Here is a 21,190-nt window from a genome sequence, read left to right on the forward strand (position 1 = left end):
GTTTCTCCAGGATTCTAGTCTGTGAGCTTTCTTCCTCTTCCTACAACCACATTGTTGCTTTTCTAAATAATAAAACAGACACCTGTCTGTTTCTCTCTGGGGTCCTTATTTACTTGACTCCTCATTTTCTAAGAGGGTAAAAGAGTTACAGCATCCCTCCAACTGCCATCATTCTGCGGCACGTCATTTGCACCCGTCTCTGAGTTCTTCCACATTTTCCTCCTGGGAGTGGAGTCAGACTGTAATTATTCTGCATCTTTTAGAGGCAAAGAATGTGCCCAAGTTCAATTGCAATTTTTTGAAAAAAAAGACATCAAATTCTAGATGTTTATATTTAAAGGTCACTGTAAAAAAAATTATGTAATATGGCAGAAGACTAAAAATAGCCCAAACTTCTAACACATGGCGGCAAAGATTGCATAAATTAGGGTGCACTTCCTTGAAAACACATCATGTGGTCATGTTTTAATGAAAATATTTACAACACTTATGATACAGTCTTGACTGAAAGCAGAAAAGTAAAACTGTATTTACACTTTTAGAATTTGCAACAATAAGTGTCCTCAAGGGCAGTGACAGTGAGAACACGGAGAAAGTCATTTGATTGATCAGTGTGGTAAGATTTTTTTTAACATTGTTATTGTTGTTATAATTTTGATGCAATGAATAAAAATAAGGTTACCGAGGAAATATGCTCAACAGGTTTCAGAAACCAGAATTTCTAGTGTAAATTATGTTGAAAATTAAACTGGTTTTTATCATTATTCTATTTAGCAGTGGAATGGTGATTTACTTTCAAAAGTATTTTAAAATATACCTCTTTTATAAAAGTTGAAAATCATTGTGATCCTACTTTACATTTTTTTCTTAAGATTCTGAATCTTAGAAATGTATTTCAAAGAAAAAAGAAAACGTGCATCCCACATAGGTGACCTGGGAGGATGATCACAAGCTCAGAGAGCAGGGCTAAGCCAGAGTCAGCTAACTGAATCAGGCAGTTTTCCCACATTTGCTTTCATCTCCAAACCAGACGTTACCTGGCATAACGGCAGCATATGAGCAAGCACAATCCCAACATGGCCCTGGAGGAAGCAGGAAAGGAAACAAGTTAAAGTTGGTCCCTAAGGCTTCTGCGATTTCTGAGACAACAATCTTGCCAAGTAAAAGCATGGCCTTGAATGTAATATAAAGTCACACAGTCTTGGGGAAGCTAGAGAGAATATGGAGAGATATCATACCCCACCGCTGCAGAAATCCACAATTCTGTCACCAGGCTTGGCCTGATTTGCCACCACATACACAAGGTTGTTCAGCTGCTGTTGCTTCCTCAAAGCTCGGTCACTGGACATTTTACCTGGGAAAGACGAGAGAGGGAGAAATGAAACGTGTATTGGGCAGGACTGAGAAGGTCCTGGTAGAATAGACTGCCAGCATCCAGGAAGAGGGATGAATAGATAAATGAATTACAAATTCCATATCATCTGCTATGAGAAGACTAGAGTCCTGGAACCCAGAAATGAACTCTAATTTGCTTACTTTTACTTTTAGTCATATCTAACTGTTCTTTCAATAGCCACTGGCAGAAAATCTATTAAAAAAAGTGTTGTAAAGAGAGAAAACAGTAAATGAAACATTAAGTTCAGAGTCACAAAGTAACTGTTCAATAAATATTTATTGGATGAAATGAAAACAGCAATGGTCTCTTTGTTCTATGCCTCTCAGAGACCTATTGGAAGAATTATCTAATTTCAGCACATTGCTTAAGCCTCCTTAGGGAAATGAGATCTATAATAAATAAAAACTTAAAAAAAATTTAACTGGCCTATCCTTAATCTCAATTCTTCTGGTTAGGATACTTGGAACATAGGCGTCACATTGAAATATATCAATGGTTATTATATTAAGAGAGAAAATGGATTTTCTCATTTCTGCTTTGAAGCTTTTTCCTCATGAGTCAGACACAGAAATTTAATGCAATTAGAGATTAAAGATAGGCATTTCCAAGTATGAAATGCCTTGGGCCTAACAGCATGAAAACATCTGAACTTTCAAAAGCCATTAGTCAAGCCCATGAATACATCTTCAGAAGAATGAATGAAATTAATTGTTTTTACATGTTTCAAATGTATTTTGTTGTAAGGGCAAGAGTAAGAAAATGTAAGAGAGCAGATTTCAGTGATATAGATTAAAAACCCAGATAATCTTTTTCACTTGATCAAATATTATTTACAGATACCAAGGTTTCCCTGCCCCATTGTCACAGAAAAATAGCATGTTTTTTCCTATTCTTCTCTTTTCTGTTTTTCTCCTTTCTAATGTTACTAAAATAAGAACACTGTGAAACTTTTATTTTAGGAAAGAATAGAAAATAGGGATAAAAATCTATATAAGAGAAAAAGACCCATGCTCTCAGAAGTCAGAGGTATATTTTTATATATGTTCTTCTATTCATGCCCTTAAATTCAGATTCTTTTAGAAAGCACATATATACTAGAAATCATTCCAGGTCTATGCATTTGTTTTTATACTATATGCTTTAATAATAGTTACATAGTATTTCATTCCCTGTATATATTGTACTTGTGTAATAAATTTCTTATTTCAGTGACGTGGTCACCATCATGCCACTGAATTCTTGTGCACATTCTCACTTACTTAGCATGGCTGGATGTGAATGTCAAACATGCAGAGCTTTTAAATCAATAGCTTGGCAACTCCATTTGTGAAGATAATTTCATGTAGCTCTAAAAAGAATTATTTTCATTTTTCTTTAATAATGTAATTGTTAAAAATTTAAACTCAGAGTAAGTGAAAGCCTCTGTCATCCGACCCCTGTGGATAACCATTCAGAAGAGATTTATGACAATTTTCAAGCACATGGCAAAGCTGAAAGAATGAACACCCCTATAAACTCTGGGTAGATGCTGCCCTCAACAAATTACTATGCTTGGTTTATCGCACTTGTATTTATCTATCCATGCATTCATATATCAAACTTATTTTTTATGGCAATACAGTCTTGCCTTGGAGGAGAAAGAATATGAACAAGAACAAGGAGGAGGTGGGGGGTCAGAATGCAAAAATGGAAAAGTGCTTTGAGCCCCTTGGGAGGGCTAGGGTCACAAATGCCACTGTGACGTGAGCCACCACCCAGCAAGGTGTGAGCACAAAGCGTTTCAGTCTTTGTTCTGTTTGTAGATTTCTTAACATTCTTCATAGGGATTTTCATAATAGAAAGTCAAAGGGAATTATCTTTTGTTAAGAACAGGAAACAAGAAAATTTATTTAACAGAATATCTAACAAGCTCTCTACTGTATTTCTACTTATTTAGAATTACCTGACTTTCTTAAGTCGGCTTCAAGAGCAAATGTTGATGAAGCTCTGTTTTTCTTGCTGACTATATCTTTGCATGTAAAGAATCCCTGATGAAATGAAGGCTGAAGGCAAAGAGCACTTTTCAGGGCTGTGTTTAAATAAAGAGACTATTGAGCTTCATGTACTATTCACAGAGTAAGCGAAAAATGATGCTCAGATACTTTATGGAAAAACTGCCTCTAATAAAACACTCCTCCCCGCTGTTCCAGTTTCATAAATGTTATGAAGCTCCTAGGAGCATGAACATTGAACAAAGTAAGAAAGTGGTAGGCTTTAATTAAAAATGAAATCCTACTATTGGTTTATATCCAATATTCTTGTACCTAAGACACCACATACAAGTATAAATTATAATCTATTTTTAGCTTGACTAAAAATTATCAAATGTTTTAATACAAATGACTTCATCTGTTCTGCGATGTAACTCTCCCACGCTGAAGTCTTCTTGCCCGATTCAAGGTAGGAGGAACCTGATGATTTGGACAACTTTTCTTTGCGCCAGAAGAAAGTACAAAGGTAAAGAAGCCAACTTTTAAGCTAAGAAAGAGCCATATTAGAAAACTAGCATTTTTGATCAGTTTGAAGTATCAGATGAGGCAAAACAAAACAAAAGAAAAACCATGGATGGAAACTGTGCACATGTCTAGCCAGGACATGCACTCAGCCTAATAAATTATCAAGAAGCAAAGCCTCTTAATTTTTTGTCTTTTAGTCTGAACCACCCAAGTAGCATGAATGTTATAACTTACTGGGGAAAGAAAGAGAGTCAGGCACTTTTATACACATTAGACTTCATCACGGAAGTCTCTGCTCTGCTTGAAGAAGAACTTTTGACTTCTTGGCAAAAAAAAAAAAAAAAAAGCCTCTAAAGCTCTGGGTCCTTTTGGTTTGCCAATCTCATCTTCTACTACCCTGCCATCTAATACGTATATCCATCCCTCGTGCTCCAGTTTTGTAAAGAATAGACAGAGAAAGAACAACAACATATGATCTCACATGTGGAATCTAAGAGAACAGGTTGGTGGTTGTAGCAATGGGAGGTGGGTAAAATGGGTGAAGGAAGTCAAAAAGCATAAACATCCAGTTATAAAATCAGTTAAGTTATGGGGATGCAATAATACTATATTCCATTTATGAAAGTTGCTAAGAAAGTATATCTTTCTTAAGTTCTCATAATGAGTCCTGGCTGGTGTGGTTCAGTGGAGTGAGAGCCGGCCTGATAACCAAAGGGTCGCTGGTTTGATTCTCAGTTGAGGCACATGCCTGGGTTGTGGGCCAGGTCCCCAGTCGGGGTCAGGCAAGAAGCAACTGCACATTGATGCTTCTCTCCATCTCTTTCTCCCTCCCTTCCCCTCTCTCTAAAAATAAATAAATAAAATCTTCTTAAAAAGCTTATCTGTAAATCTTATATTAAAAATTCTCATAATGAGAAAAATATAAACTGTGTATGGTGACAGGCGTTAACTTATTATGATGATTATTTTGCAGTGGTCCCCAATGTTTTAGGCACCAGGGATGGGTGGAGTGGGGCAGGAAACTCAGGAGAGCTTCCCTGGTTCTCTCTCACCTGGCCGGGGTTGGGGGGAGGAGACAGGAAATGGAACTCAGACAAGCTTGGCTGGGAGCCTGGTTCATAGCAGGCCATGGTACCTGTCCATAGCCCGGAGGGTGGGGACCCTTGTTTTATAATATATATAAATATTGAATTGTTATATGGTATAACTGAAACTAATAAATGTTAATTATATCTCAACTTAAAAACAAGAAAATATCAAATGATACTTAGGCACAATTAATTATAATATATTACAGAGAGAACCATTAGGTAAAATTGTTTCTGTCTCCCTGAAACAAATATAGATGATTTTCCTCCCTGGAACTACATAAACCTGGGTCCAGTTAAAGAGTATTAGGCGAGTGGGATCCAAGAAGGCGAAGGGGTGGGTGGAAGCTACACTAACCACGTCCCAGGACCGACCTGTAATTACAACTAAATTGCAGAGAAGTCATCCTGAGTAACCAACTGAACACTGGCTGGAGAGAACCTTATAACCACGGTCAGACATAAAGGGTACTAGGGGACTGATAGGCATGTAACAGGTGTTCAATAGAAGTTTCATGAAAGAATTTTCTCTGTAATCATGTCCAGTTGCATTTCAAGGCAGTAGGCTAACTTTTGAAGGTACTAAGTATGAAACAAGCTAGACGTGAATGCTTTGCCTATATTTGTTGAGACTTTAAAAATAAGTCAATATGAAACAGTGTTTTAGGTGGGAATTAAAAAGTTTCTGAAAATTTTTGTGAGGAAATAAGAAAGCAGCTGTTTTAAAAGTTTCATCAACAGCTAGAAAGGCAGAACAAAATTCCTAAAAAAATTTCTGAAAAGATACATGAACCTAAAGCAGCAACATAAAGCTTACACTTTAGGTTAAGGCAACTTTGTTTTAAACTTTGGAGATGAGTTCTTAGAAACACTAAAAACTTATAATAATTCCCTTGGTTCAATGTTTTTACAGCTGGTTGTAGGCTAGCACCATTAACCCTCTTAGCCGGGCTGACTCAACGGGCAGTATTCTCGCAACAGTAGATACTAACCTCTGATATGTTCCTTCCTGTGCTCCCCAACCCCCCCATTATTCACACATCCCATAATTCAGTCTAGGAAATCAACTAACAACAGTGTAACAGTGTGATGGTATTTTTCACCCTGATAGTTTTGTTCTACACATTATTTAAGCATTCAATAATTTTTACTGAAAACCCAAAATGCTAAAAGAAACCAATTCACTACTTTGCAAATTGAAGAATAATGGCTTCACAAATATCCTTCTCAATCAGTCATTCAGCCAATAAATCAACCAACCAACTTGACCTACACAGAACTGTTCTAGGCAATGTTAAAGACACAAACACTTATAATGCTTGGTTTCTGTCTTTAATAAAATTACATCTTGTTTAATTAGTATAAAGTATTATATTATATTATATTAATTATATAGAGCTCAGAAAGTATATCTTACTAATAATACTGTATGCTATATTTATAATGAAAATTTAACAACCATAACTTTTAAAAAAGTTATCTGTATGTTTTCACCAAAGCTTCTGAAATGAGAGATCATAATTTGTGTTTATAGGATGCTTTGCAATGTACTAAGCACTTGAATATTCGATATACCATCTACCCTCAGAACTCTGTCAGGACCCCGGAGTGGATAACACTTTCCCCATTTTACAAATGAGGACACTGGACGGTAAAGAGGCGCTCAGCCTTGGCACTTGCTCAGAGAGACGCGCACAGCTGGTAAGTGGAGAAGCTGGGACTCTCACCAAGGATTTCTAACCAGGTTCAGTCTTCTTTCCAATATGATCTGCTATTTCTTAAACAGCTGATTGATTAATTGCAATTCCAGGACTTCAGTGTTTGTGCCTTTTTTATTTGTGAGAGGTAAAGAAACTGAGGTGCTTTCTGACAGGAAAGTAAGGGATTTCCCTAGTAATCACATCTTGGAGGAAAAAAATTAATTCTTCAGAATCAGTCATAAAACACATTTTACTTCAGGTTTTCACCTAAGTAAAATTTCCAAGAGCAGGCCTACCAGTATGAAGGATTAACTTGAGTTTTGAACTCAACGTTTTGCAATGTATCTCTAATGCATTATTCGGAAGTCTCACAGGTCACCCTGTTTAGCGGACTGACCTTTGGGTGTCATCCTTTCTAGAAGAGACCATTTCCCCACCTGGTGACTATCAGCAACCTTTTTTATTTTACAGAAGAGTGACATGGAAAGGTGGGGCAACCGATCTGTTGAAAATCAGATTATCTAGGAAGAAAGAAATAAAAGTAGATTGGGAAGATCTTTCATGTGACAATACTGCAGACACTGACTAGAAATGGCGTGTTCTTTACCCCCTCATACCTAATTCTAGAGCATCTTTGAACAAGCCAATAACTAAAAGATATTTAGGGAAAGTGGGGGACCAAAGGTAAGAAAAGTGTAGTCATATTACTTGCCCAAACAAAACTTCTGCTTTGTTTACAGAACAGTTTAGATGCAATGAATAATGGAAATTTAAAAACCTTCTTTTTATTTTATTTTATTTTATTTTATTTTATTTTTATTTAACTCTTGTTCAAGTACAGTTTTCTTTCTTGTATTCCCAGCCCTGCCCCCGCCCAGTGCTCCCCACCTCCCTCCCATCTCTGCCCCCCACCTTAGTTATTGTCCATGTGTCCTTTATACTTGTTCGTGTGAGTCCTTCCCCTTTTCCCCTGTGACCTTTCCCCTGTAACCTTCTTATTCTTGCATGCTTTGTCTCTAAGATCAATTAAACATTCTGAATTCAGAATGCCAGATCCAAAGTTAATCAAATTCATATATTTTCGTTTCACTCAAATACTATTTATACCACACAAAGCAAACATTACTTTGCTCTAGAATTTGGTTTCAAAAGAAAGTTCACAATATCTCACAAGGTGCCCACAAGACCAAATTGAAATGCTTTGTTTGGAACAACAATGCTAACTCCGGAAAATAGTTTAGGTATTTCTTTCTTTCTTTCTTTCTCTTTTAGGGACTTGAGTTAACAATAAGGTATAATATTTTAGTAGTTTCATTTAATTTTTTGAGATATTCAGATATTCAAGTAATCCTCAATTTGACTTCCAGTTTGGTGTGGTTCACAGTATGTAGGTTAAATGGTGTATCCAGTAGCTCAAAATGATGAGTGCCAGCTTTTCCAGAGTAAGTTATTTTTAAAGCATATTTATTGATTATGCTGTTACAGTTGTTTCAATTTTCCCACCCTTTGCCATACTCTACCCGGTGCCCCCCTTTTCTCTAGCAATCCCCCTTAGTTCATGTCTGTGGGTCATGCATGTAAGTTCTTTGGTTTCTCCATTTCCTATACTATTCTTAACCTCCCCCTCTCTATTTTATACCTACCATTTATGCTTCTTATTCCCTGTATCTTTTCTCCCATTCTCTCCATTCCCCTCCTCACTGATAACCCTCCAGATAAGCTCCGTACCTATGATTTTGTTCCTGTTTTGGTTGTTTGCTTTTGTTTGTGTTTTTCAGTTATTGATAGCTGTGTTTGTTGTCACTTTAATGTTCCTAGTTTTTACCTTCTTCTTTTTCTTAAATAAGTCTCTTTAACATTTCATATAATAGGGGCTTGGTGATGATGAACTCCTTTAGCTTTACCTTGTCTGGGAAGTACTTTATCTGCCCTTCCATTCTAAATGATAGCTTTGCTGGATAGAGTAACCTCTAGGTTATAGGTCTTTGCTTTTCGTCACTTGGAATAATACTTCTTGCCAGTCCTGTCTAGCCTGCAAAGTTTCTTTTGAGAAATCAGTTGATAGTCTTATGGGAACTCCTTTGTAGGTAATGCTCTTCTTTCCCCTTACTGCTTTTAAGATTCTCTCTTCAGACAATTTAATGACAAGGAGTCTTGGAGTGGGCCTCTTTGGGTCTGACTTGACTGGGACTCTCTGTGCTTCCTGGACTTGCATTTCTATTTCTTTCACCAAATTAGGGAAGTTTCATTATTTTTTCAAATAAGTTTTTAATTTCTTGCTTTTCCTCTTCTCCCTCTGGCATCCCTATGATTTGGATGTTGGCATGTTTGGAAATGTCCTGGAGTCTTCTTATTCTCCCCTCATTTCTTTGAATTGTTGTCTCCTCATTCTGTTTTGGTTGACTGTTTATTTCTTCCTTATGTTTCAATTCATTGATTTGAATCCCAGTTTCCTCCCCTTTACTGTTGGTTCCCTATGGATTATTCTTTATTTCACTTAGTGAGGCTTCATTTCCTCCCTTATATTTTTGCCATACTCAGTGAGATCTCTAAGCATCCTTACCACCAGTGTTTTAAATTCTGCATCTGCCAGGTTGGCTGTCTCCATTTTGCTTAGCTCTTTTTCTAGAGTTTTGATCTGTTCTTTTACTTGGGTCATATTTCTTTGTCTCCTTAACTTGGTGTCCTCTCTGTGTTTGTTTCTGTGTATTAGGTAGGGGTGCTTTGACTCTCTGTCTTGGCACACCTGTTATGTTGTATGGGGTAGAGCCTTAGGTAGTCACCAGGGCAGAGCAACCCACTTCAGCACTTTGTGGCTTTGTATTTGGGGGAGGGGTCAGAAAGAAGGCATTGCCACTGCCTGACTGCTAGAGGCTTTTTCCATACTTTCCCCACTTCCAGTCACTTAAGCAACTGGTGCTCCTCTAGCTGTTACCCTGGTGGTGATTTCTAGAATGGGTGGGTTTACGTGCATTCTAAGATTGTGTGGGCCCTTTAAATGGACTCTCCTGAGAGACCTGCAGTTTCTTTCACTACCCCAAATCCCACTGGTTTTTACAGCCAGGAGTCATGAGACTTTATTTTCCCAACACTGGAACCCTGGGCTATGCAGTCAGGCCTGTGGCTCACTCCCCAGGTATCCCTAATCTGAGACTGCCGATCACCACTGCAGCCTAATTGCTGCTGCCTCACCACTGCCACACCACATCCTCTTTGCTCTGGCTCCTTGTCTCTGCCCCTCCTACCCATCTGGATGAATGTGTCTTCTTTAATTCCTTGGTTGTTGGACTTCTATACAGTTTGACTTTCTGACAGTTCTAGACGTTTTTTGCTTTGAGGTTAGTTGTAATCCTTCTTATGGTTGTGCAAGGAGGTGAAGCATGTCTGCCCACACCGCCATATTGACCAGAAATCTCAAGTGATTTTTATTTTTATTTATTTATTTTTAGTATTTTTTATTGTTGTTCAAGTACAGTTTTCTGCCTTTTCCTCCACCCCTACCCAGTACCCCAGCCATTCTCACCTCCCTCCCCTGTTTCTATCCCTCCTTGTTATTATCCATGTGTCCTTTATAATTGTTCCTGTAAATGCTTCACCCTTTTCCCCTATAATCCCCACCTCCTTTTCCTCTGGTTACTGTCAGCCTGCTCTCAATTTTAGTGTCTTTGGTTGTATTTTGCTTGCTTATTCATTTTGTTGATTAGGTTCCTGTTAAAGGTGAGATCATATAGTATTTGTCTTTCACTGCCTAGCTTATTTCACTTAGCATAATGTTTTCCAGTTCCATCTATGCTGTTGCAAAGGGTAGGAGCTCCTTCTTTCTTTCTGCTGCATAGAATTCCATTGTGTAAATGAACCATTGCTTTTTGATCCATTCATTTACTGATGGGCACCTAGGTTGCTTTCAGCATCAAGTGATTTTTAAAAATAGCTTCTTTTGTGCACATTATTCTAATTTCTACTATTATTTGACCACATTTTTTCTTGTTTGATTTTAATGTATTTTAATTAAATAAATGAAAATGGTGAATATCTAAGGTAACATAGCCCCAAATTCTTTGATAATATTAATATTGTTAATATCTGGTACACCCATAAAGAGCTATGTCTATTCCTTTGAATCTCAGCTCTAGGACTACTTGGTTAGTGTTCTACAGCACGGCACTGCCTGTTTCTGGCAGCTTCCACTTCCTGTATTTTGAGAGTCTTGCTCTTAGAACACAGCACCAATGTTTCAGGAAGGCAAGCTTCCCCAGCTAATGCTGTGAGAACAGGCAAGCTTTCCCACCAAGCCATACCTAAGTATAAGTAGCAGATTTGTGAGTAAAATCAGTGATTGCTTTTAAAGGCACTAAGCTTTGCAGAGGTTATTTATACAGCAATAGATCATCACAACGACATCCCACCATTCGCTTGTAAGTATTGTCATCCTGGAGTAGCATTTATTGGGACACCTACCTACATTCGAAGTAGTGGATACTATGACAATAACCAAAATAGAGAATCGTTGTTTCACCTAAGAGCTAACTATCCAAGGCAGAGGTATTCATTATAAGTTACATGGCATCATATAAACCTCAGAAGCAGTCCTAAATTCTAGTCCTACTGTTCCTTTTCTCTTTTTAATGGTCCTAAACCTTATGGGTCCAAGTATAAGGAATATTGAGGTTCAACAACAAGAGATGGTGGAAAGAAAAAGACTATGGGAACAAACCCAGCTATAGGCCTAGTAAGGGATGAGGACAGTGATCCAAATTAGTATTCAAAAGGGACCCAATTGGGACAAGATTTCTTATCCACACAGGTCAAGCAACAGTAGTCTACAGCAATGATCCAACCAGTAGGGAAAAGGGAAAGCGAGAACTAAAAAGCACCAAGAAAAGGAAAGTTGTACCAACAGGGACATGCAGGTGGCCAGAGCTTATTCTAAGTCACAAGAGATGACAGTTCTAAAAGAGCAAGAGGCTACACTGCAACTGCCCCAGTTTGGAGGTCTGAGATCCAGGACATGTGGACCCATCCTTCCGGGGCCTAAGAAGGGCAGGAAAAGGCAAGAGTGACCATTTTTTTCCCTAAACTGGCTCTTTGACTCTCGCTCCCTTTCTCTGATTCTTTCGTTATAACCTCTGCAGAGTAATTCATTTGTTAGCAAATATTTTTTCAGCATATATCTGCCCCGGCCTGATCATGGTGCTAAGGCACGATGGAGAACAAGGGAGATGCTTACATTTCAACGAAGGGGATTCGCCAACAAAAATTAAATCAAGTGATTAATTCTACAGAGAACATTCAAATAAAATGACGTGGTTGAGATGGACAGTGAATATTTTAGGTCAAGTAGTCAGGAAACCCTCATTGAGCAGGTAAGAAAACTGAGATCTAAATAAGAAGTGCCTTGCCCTGGCTGGTGTAGCTCAGGGGATTGAGCGCGGGCCTGCGAACCATAGGATCACAGTTCGATTCCCAGTCAGGGCACATGCCTGGGTTGCAGGCCAGTTCCCAGCAGGGGACTCACGAGAGCAACCATACATTGATATTTCTCTTCTTTTCTCCTTCCCTCTTTAAAGTCTAAGCTGTGAAGACACTGAAATATTAGTATTAATTGAACTTTGGCCATAACCAAAAGGAACACTTGCCCTGAATATACAATAACCAGCAAGACAAATCCTGAACAACATATTTTTACTAAATGAAAACCACTGCAGGTACATATGCTTCAACTCCAGTGCTAAAGATAAATAAATAAAAAATCTTAAAAAAACAAAAAAATTACCCTATAGTGTTTTAAATAAATAAATAAACAAACAAACAAACAAATAAGAAGTGCCTATGCAGTCTCTGTTGGAGCAGAGCTAGTGATGGTGGAGAAAAGGAATTATAATTGTATGTTTTATCCCCCTCACTCACATACATAAAGTCACTGAATGGATGTATACCTACTTGCTGGCATCAGCACTACTAAATAATTACTACGCACGAAGCATGTTTTGTTATGATTACAATCCTTTGTCCCAGGGTTGGCGCTGCTGCTGCATTGCCAGACGAATTGCCTTGGTCACGTGTTTACTCCACGGTGGAGTCAGGGTTGGAATCTGCCCAGTCCTACTCCAGGGCCTGTATTCCTCTCTGCCACCCCAGGAGTCACAAACCCTTCTCAGTAAAATAGTTTTGAACAGGCCCCAAATATATGTGGGACTATTAATTTGTGTGTTACACATGAATACAGTTTACTGTATCTTTTGGAAAAAAAATAATAGAACTTTTTTCTATTTTAGTGTGTACTATGCTTCCTCTCCTGCGTGGCATCCAGGTATGTTTCACCTGTATTTCTGACCCCAGTGAAATTTTCATCACTACTGAATATCATTCTTTTGTATTTTGATAACACACTTCATTCTGATCAACACAAAAGGCATGCAAAAGCCAGTTTTTCCGGGAAATTCATGTGGTGGAAGCACCGGAGTCAAAGTGTATGTACCTGCAGTGGTTTTCATTCAGTAAAAATACGTTGTTCAGGATTTGTCTTGCTGGTTATATTGTGTGTTCAGGGCAAGTGTTCCTTTTGGTTATAGCCAAAGTTCAATTAATACTAATATTTCAGTGTCTTCACAGCTTAGACTTCCAAGTGCAAAAGTCAATAGTTTCTTTTTCCTTTTTAATCCTTGAGGATATGTCCATTGACTTTTGAGGGGAGAGAGAGTGAGAGCAAGAGCGAAGAGAGAAAGAGAGAGAGAGCGATTGATGTGAGAAACCTGGATAAGTTGGCTCCCACACACCCTCCAACCGGGGATTGAGTCTGCAGCCTAGGTATGTGCCCTGACAGGAATCGAACCCACGACATTTTGGTGTGTGGGACAATGTTCCAACCAACTGAGCCACCCCAGCCAGGGCCTCAGTTCTTTCTTATTATTTCTCATTTTACTACTGCAGTCATATTTGAACTAAATACTCTGCCTTATAGTCTCACCCTTTCATGCCCATTCTTTTAAAAATGCAAATGTGTTTGTGCTACTTTCCTTCTTAAAAGTCTTCAATGGCTCCCCACCTCCGATAGAATAGATTTAAAAAACCGAGACTTTATTGTCTGGCTCAGATCACCTCCTTCAACCCTTTGGTCCCACATTCTCAGGGTTCTCTGGCCAGAATAACCACCAGTTAGCCTCCAAACACACCATGCCCTATCATCTTTCTGATGATTTAAACATTGCTTTGTCGGGAATACCACTGTCCCAGGAACTCCAATTGTTTGTGGAACACTAGCCCCCCAAAGCATAAAGAGATATTGGGAGGGAAAAAATCTCAGTTTAGAAACACAGTATTTCCAAAAATTGCTTGGCAACTAATGCTGCAACTAACTCTCTTTAGAAAATATTTTAGGAACTCTCTTTAGGAAGCATCGCTTTATCCTATCTTAAAAATGCCTACTTGTCCTTCCTTCACCTTCACTTCCAGTGAGTGCAGGGAACTGACAAACACACAGGTCAGATTCTTTAAACTACAACCATTTCACCTCAGAACAACCGTATTTCCCAGGGACCTCCAGAAAATACTTAACATAAAAATCCAGTCATGTGCTGGTTAGACTCATGTTGATGAATCAACAATGAAAAGAAACAAGAGGCATCAAAAGCATTTTTTCTTGAATGTTAGTTATAAAAGCTATGTTTTAAAGCTCAAAAGCATTAGCTATCATTATATTTCTTCTTGAATATTGTGTTAGTCCTTCCATATCCATGGGGAATATGTTCCAAGACCCCCTGGGGAAGGTAAAACCTCAGAGAGTATTGGACCCCATACATAGTATGTTTTTTTCCTATACATACATACCTATGATAAAGTTCTTTTTATAAGTTTGGCACACTAAGAGATAAACAACGATAACTATAATAAAATAGAACAATCACAATAATACACTACAGTGAAAGTTATATGAATATAGTTTCTGTCTCTCTCAAAATACCTTATTTCGCAGATGGAGAATTCATTCTTACCATGAATCTTAGCAACCTCAGCATATGATTTTTTTCTTACAAAGTGGAGAACTGTCACCCTTTCATGTAAATGAAGTACTTAATGGCTTCTCTTTGGTATGTATGAGTTGCTAGCATCACTGCTCTCATGCTTTGGGGTCATTTGAGTAAAATAAGGGTTCCTGGGACATTGCACTGAGACACCACAACAGTGGGTCTGCCGAGAGAGCCGGCTACTAAGTGACTGAGGGCTCACAGGCAGGTAGTATATCTGGCTTCCACGTGCTGGGCAAAGGGCTGGTTCACATCCCAGCTGAATGGAGCAGAACAGCAAGACATTTCATCACACTACTCAGAATGTGTGCAATTTAAAACTTATGAATTGTTTATTTCTGGAATTTTCCATTTAATGATTTTGGACTGTGGTTGACCATGGGTAACTGGAACCAGAAACTGAATAGAAAGTGAATAAAAACTGAAATAGAAAGTGAAACCACAAACAAGGGGGGCCTACTCTAAGCCGGAAAAAAATAAGTGACATATTAAATGTAAATGTTTGAAATATTTGAGGAACATAAAGTCATAATCACTGTTGGCCACAGTTAATTTAGATGCAATGTTAATTACATACTAAAACAGCTAATTGCTTATGAGAACTCTTGAAGGTAATACTTAAAATTTAACTTTTCCTGAATAGCCAGTGAAATATACAACACAAATTAGTATCTGATATAAATTAGTACATGATATAAATTAGTACACAATATAAATTAGTATACAATGTAACCTAAATATCTTCATATGAATAACCCTAAAATCTACCATCTAATGTTCAGAACACACACGTGGTAGCAAAGGGCATTTATCAGTAACACCGACATATCTGCATGCCCACAAAACAAACAGGCATGGAAATTTCTTCACTCTTTAAAACAGAAATGCACATCTTGGTCACTTGTGACACCAGCTAAAATTAGATTTTAAGTCTTATCTATTTTTTCTCATTATATAAAGCTCATATATATGATAGACAGAGAAACCAAACATATATTAAAAAACACCAGGAGATGGTAGTCAAAATTTTCCTCTATTTCCATTAATCTTGTAAACATGTGATTAGTTTTTAATTTCAAACTGATAAAAGAATCCAGAACTTTCTCCCTTTATAAGCTATTTAGAAAACAGGTAGGCTTCCTAGAAAATTATACAGGAGATTAAAATAAATACTGTTGTACTGACAGGCTTTAAGATTTATAAATGAATGATTCAGTAAGAAACTCCAGGATTTTATTTACAAGAAAAAAAAAATAGGTTAAGCTATGAGAATTTTAGTTGCCTTTTAAGGAATCATATCTAAACATTGAGAAAGACATATTAGGATTAGCAGTAAGAAGAAACAAAACTATAAATGACACATTAAAATTTATACAACCCACAAAAACATACTTTCTTTGCTAAAGTATACTATAAAACAATGTTTCAAGAGGAAAGGAGAGCAGTTATTAAACTAAAGCTTTTACTGGTGGTGGAAATACATCATTTTCTTTTCACTGATAATAGAATAATAAGAGGAATTCCAACCGACAATTAACACATATTTATTAGGTGCCCAGTAAGTGCTAAGCGCTGCTCGAAGGGCTGGGGCACAGCATTGTCCGGTTCCACCAAACACACATCTGAGTGAGGCAGACAGATGACACACACAAAACAAACATGCACTGCATTGGGCCAAGCATAAAGAAACAGAGAAGGGACACAACGCGTGAGGGAGGGGAGGCTTATTTCCAACAGGATATCTGAGGGGTCTTTCCGATAAGGTGACATTTGAGATATGAATGGAGCGATGTGCTCATATATGGATTATCTTGGAAAAGAGTTTTCCAGACAAAGACTGTTAGAGCAAATTGAGTTAGTAAATAGGAGAAGAGAAGGTCAAGGAAGTAGCCAGCAGCCAGAGTATGCAAGGCTTTAGAATCTGCATAAGAACTTTGAACTTTATTTTAATTAGATGGATTTTGTAACATTATTTAACTTTATAAAAAGATTTCTATAGGCAAGCAAGTATAGAAATCTGGCCAGGGCTGCAGTAGTCAAGGCCAGACTGGAGAGTCAGTCACTCAGATTAAAATAGAGCAACAGAAGTTGTGAGAAGGGGTTAGGTTTAGTATATGAGAAAAAAGTCCAGCCATTATTAATATAACGAGAATGGTCTGCATGACTTCCATGTAACCTGGCAGCCAAGGAGAGTGGACTGGAATGTGCATGAGGTTAACAACAATGACTTCCCTGTACTAGTCAGTGGGGGCAGGAGACTCCACTGAGTGAGCACGTGTACTGTGCGGCCATCACATTGAAAACTACTGAGCAAGCAGAGCAATGAATCTGCATCAGATTTTGCATTAAGCTTGAACCTTCCTTTATGGAAATTGTTCAGATGATTCAGAAGGCTTTTGAGAACAATGCAATGAGTGCAGTACAAATAAAAGTGTGGCACAACATTTTCAAAGATGGTCAAGAATCTGTTGAAAGTGTTTCATGTTCCGGAAGGCCTGCAACAAGCAGAACACTTAACATGTTGACTGCCTATGGGCTGTGATCAATCAAGATTGGCAAGCCAGGTGACTCAGCCCCGCTACAGCCCAGATTTATCACCCTGGGACTTCTGGCTTTCCCCCAAACTGGGGAAAAGCCCCACCTTTGAAAGGGAAGATATATCAGATCATCAGTGAGATTCAGGAAAATACAATGGGGCAGCTGATGGTGATTGGAAGAACTATGTGAGGTCCCAAGGTACCTAGTTTGAAGGGGACTGAGGCGTCATTGTCCTATGCACATTGTTTCCTGTATCTTGTAACTTGTTCAGTAAATGTCTCTATTTTTCATATCATATGGCAGGACACTTTTTGGACAGGCTTTGTATATATTAAAAGTAAAGCTGACAAAATATTCTGAAGAACTGGATGTAGAGGGTAATGACAGAGGTCAAACGTGACTCCAGAAGTTTAGGCCTGAGCAATCAGAAGAACCAAAGTGCCACAGGCTGAGTTGTCGTAGAGGTATGACCACTAAGTCCTGAGGTTTTTCCATGTTTACAGATTTGGAAGCCGAGGAAGAACCAAAAAAGGAGGCCAGTAAGGACTCATTCTATTGGTTTCTCAGAGGCCAAATAAAGAATGTATTTCAAGGAGAAGAGGTTGATTGATTTTGTCAAACGCAGTTGATACTTGTAGGAAAATACGGACTGAGACTTGCCCATTAGATTTAGTAGATGAAGTTGAAGTTGAAGTAGATGAAGGTGATCTTGACAACAGCAGTTTGGTGGGCATGATGAAGAAGAAGTCTGATCATCATGAGTTTGAAAGAGAAGAATAACAAGGAATCATAGAAACAGAAAATCATCATTTTATGATGACCATAGTAGTTATTGGTTTGGGTATGAATCATCGATGGATGCTAAAACCACTGGTGAAACACTACTGGGGAACAAGACAGTTTCAGAATAGCTTACCAGAGATGGTTTATTATTACAAAGGAAAATCAGTATTTTTACAATAGAAAAGTCTGAGAGATAACATCTTAACCAACTGATCAAACTTATCATGAATAATGTATCAAATTGGTATCTTGTACCTGCTAAGGTGTATGCAGAGGCGAACAATGTCAACCCTGCAGTATGCTTGCCAAAAATGTTTATGAGTCATTTTATGGTAGACTTGCCAGCAGTTTAACCTCTCTCTAGTAGAGGAAACAGATAAATCCAAATTGAGGACATTCCGCAAAATATTCAGCTTAAATTCTTTAAAAATAAAGCCAATGACATAAAAGTAAAAAAAAATATTTAAAGGCTAGGATTCTAGGTTAAAAGCAGCTAAAGTCATATGATAAATAAAGCAATGCGTCATCCTTAATAGAAAGTGAATATTAAAAGACAGAGAGAGCATTATTGAACAATCAGGAGAAATTGAATATGGTCAGTAAATTTGATACCATTATTATCTTAATGTCAAATTCCCTGTAATTATTGGATTTTTGGTTTATAGGGAAATGTACTTGCATTTACAAGTGCACAGATGTCTTCTTCAGACATCTGTGAGGAAGTATGTTGGGGTGACATGTCACAATGTCTGCAAGGAACTCTTAAGTGACTCAGGAAAAATAAATGTATTAAAGAGATAAAGTGAGTAAAACAAATTAGTAAAATCTGGTGAATCTATATGATGTTAGACGGGTATTCATTGTACACTTGTGCAACTTAAAAAATGTTTTGATGTTTCTCTCCCTCTCTTTCTCCCTCCTTTCCCTCTCTCTAAAAATAAATAAATAAATCTTAAAAAAATAGGTTTGCAAGTTTAAAAAAATATTGGGCGGAGAGTGGAGAAAGAGAAGATGGAAACACAGACTTTTATCACATACTGCTTTTAAAGGGGATGGGTAAATGGATGGCAGCTGCAGGACCAAGTCAGATAAAAGAGAATTTCTAACAAATGAAAGATAATTTAGCATTTTTGCTATCACATAGGCATGATCCAAGAGAAAAAGAAAAACTACTGGGAGCTCGAGGGGATGAGAGGCAGTGCTCAGTGAAAGGTGTGGGCTGAAATAGGATACGGCAGGGGACCTGTAGGGTGTGGGTGTAGAAGCTGGTATGTTGGTACATTTGCTGATGGAAGTGTGTAGAAGTGTTTTGATTGTTTTTATTTTTATTTTATTTTATTTTTTAAAGATTTTATTTATTTATTTATCTTTAGAGGGGAAGGAGAGAGGGAGAGAAACATCAATGTATGGTTGCCTTTCGTGCATCCCCTGCTGGAGGCTCACCTGCAGGAAACCGGCCTGCAACCCAGGCATGTGCCCTGACTGGGAATAGAACTGCAATCCTCTGGTTTGCAGGCCTGTGCTCAATCCACTGAGCTACACCAGCCAGGGCCTGACTGTTTTTATTTTTAACCCATGAATTATTGGAGAAAATACTGGAAATCTGAAGAGAAAAGATAATATGAAATGTTTATATTTGCTTTGTTGACTCAGAAAATCTTACACAAGGTTTAGCAGTACTAAGGACTCGCTTCATTTAAAAAAATCTATGAAATTATAAAGATGGAAGAAATTTTAGAATTCTTTGTCTAATTCAGACATTATATAAGCAAAAAATGGAGACTCAGATATCCTAGTATAATTGATAATTGAGAGTGGAAAACCAGATAATGTAGAGTTAATGAACATGGTTACCTGGCCAAAAACAACAATAATATTAGAATACGAACCATGCATTGGAATTCTCCTACTGGCATTACCATGCTAAATATGTTGTATACATTATTGCTTATACTGAAAACTATTTATGTAAGATGATATAAAAGGTACACATTTTATCTTTCATTTTCCACAGGAATAAAAGAGGTTCCCAAAATTTAGATAGTACCCCCAAAGTCACATTGCTGTTTCCATGAATGAATGAAATTTACATTTGTACTACAGTCATCACAAACTATTTTAAAGTATTCTTAGAAAATTTCAAACTCCTGTATCTTATCCAAGTCTGTAACTGGCCCTATAGCTTCTTGTACCTAATACATTTTCTAATGTGTTTATTGAATCAAACGCTTCAGTAACCTGAAGCCTTTTAAGAACCCTGAAACTATTCTGGTGATGGTGCTGATTGTCAGATATTTACCCTTAAATAGGAGAGGTGAATGAAGGAGAGGTGAATGAAGAAGGAACAGCAGTGAATAGTATGTAAAATCAACCTAAGTTTCTTCATTGATTAAATACACAGTGAAGCAAACTGGTCTCAGTGCTGACTGATATGAAAATATGTCTAACAGACACAATGGGAAAATTTCTAAGAAAACAATGTTTCATACCTATATGAACAATAAGGCCTTTTACATACTGAGAGGCAAGGGAGAGGAGGCAGAAGGAAAGGGTCTGAATTAACTAATATTTTATAAATTCTCATATAACAAGGGAGAGCTTAAAGAGTAAAACTTTCATTGCTTCACTTTAGTGCAGTGCCAGACTTTTAATCCCTTCCTGACCTATTTTCATCCAGCACTGAAAAGGGTACATTGTTTGATTTGGGTATTAGCTTTTAAGAAGATTAGTTTCCAGGAAAAGTAAAGCATTTTGCATATAAAGAAGGGACCCTCAGACAAGGCATCAGAGTGTACTCTGTTCCAAACCACCTGTTAAAAGTAGGAAGCAAAATAGAACAAATTTCATTCCTTTCCAAAATTACAGATGAAATTGAAAATCATTTTGTATGCAAAAAATATTTCTCAATGAGAAATATTCGTCTTACAGAGTTTTTATCACAGGGAAGCTAAATCCATTTTTTCATAAGCAAGGAGTAAAAATAGATTTTTCTTCTTAATCATGGATGTCAATCTGCATTAGATTATTAATTATGGATTATAATGCAATTAATATACAAACTGAGGAAATACATCAAGCTTCTTAAATCTTCATGTGCTTTAATTTTTCTCAGAGACTTCTGACTTCAACTTAACCCTTCACAAAAATTTGTCTATTCCAAGTGGGT

At 37.5% G+C, this 21,190-nt stretch overlaps 1 protein-coding gene across 3 annotated transcripts in view; it reads right to left on the reverse strand.

Annotated features, from left to right (window-relative positions):
• The window catches only part of GSTCD (glutathione S-transferase C-terminal domain containing), a 152,977-nt gene that overhangs the window by 37,567 nt on the left and 94,220 nt on the right, over window positions 1-21,190 (reverse strand). For all 3 annotated transcript variants that reach the window (XM_037031851.1, XM_037031852.1, XM_037031850.1), the window contains exons 6-7: window positions 1,239-1,354; window positions 1,038-1,082 (exon numbers count right to left, since the gene is read on the reverse strand). In XM_037031851.1, the coding sequence (XP_036887746.1) occupies window positions 1,038-1,082; window positions 1,239-1,354 (161 nt within the window). The remainder of the gene's footprint in view (window positions 1-1,037; window positions 1,083-1,238; window positions 1,355-21,190) is intronic.

The sequence above is a fragment of the Sturnira hondurensis genome, unplaced genomic scaffold, assembly GCF_014824575.4.
Source record: "Sturnira hondurensis isolate 20B ecotype Veracruz unplaced genomic scaffold, ASM1482457v3 Scaffold0021214, whole genome shotgun sequence".
Lineage (NCBI taxonomy): Eukaryota > Metazoa > Chordata > Mammalia > Chiroptera > Phyllostomidae > Sturnira > Sturnira hondurensis.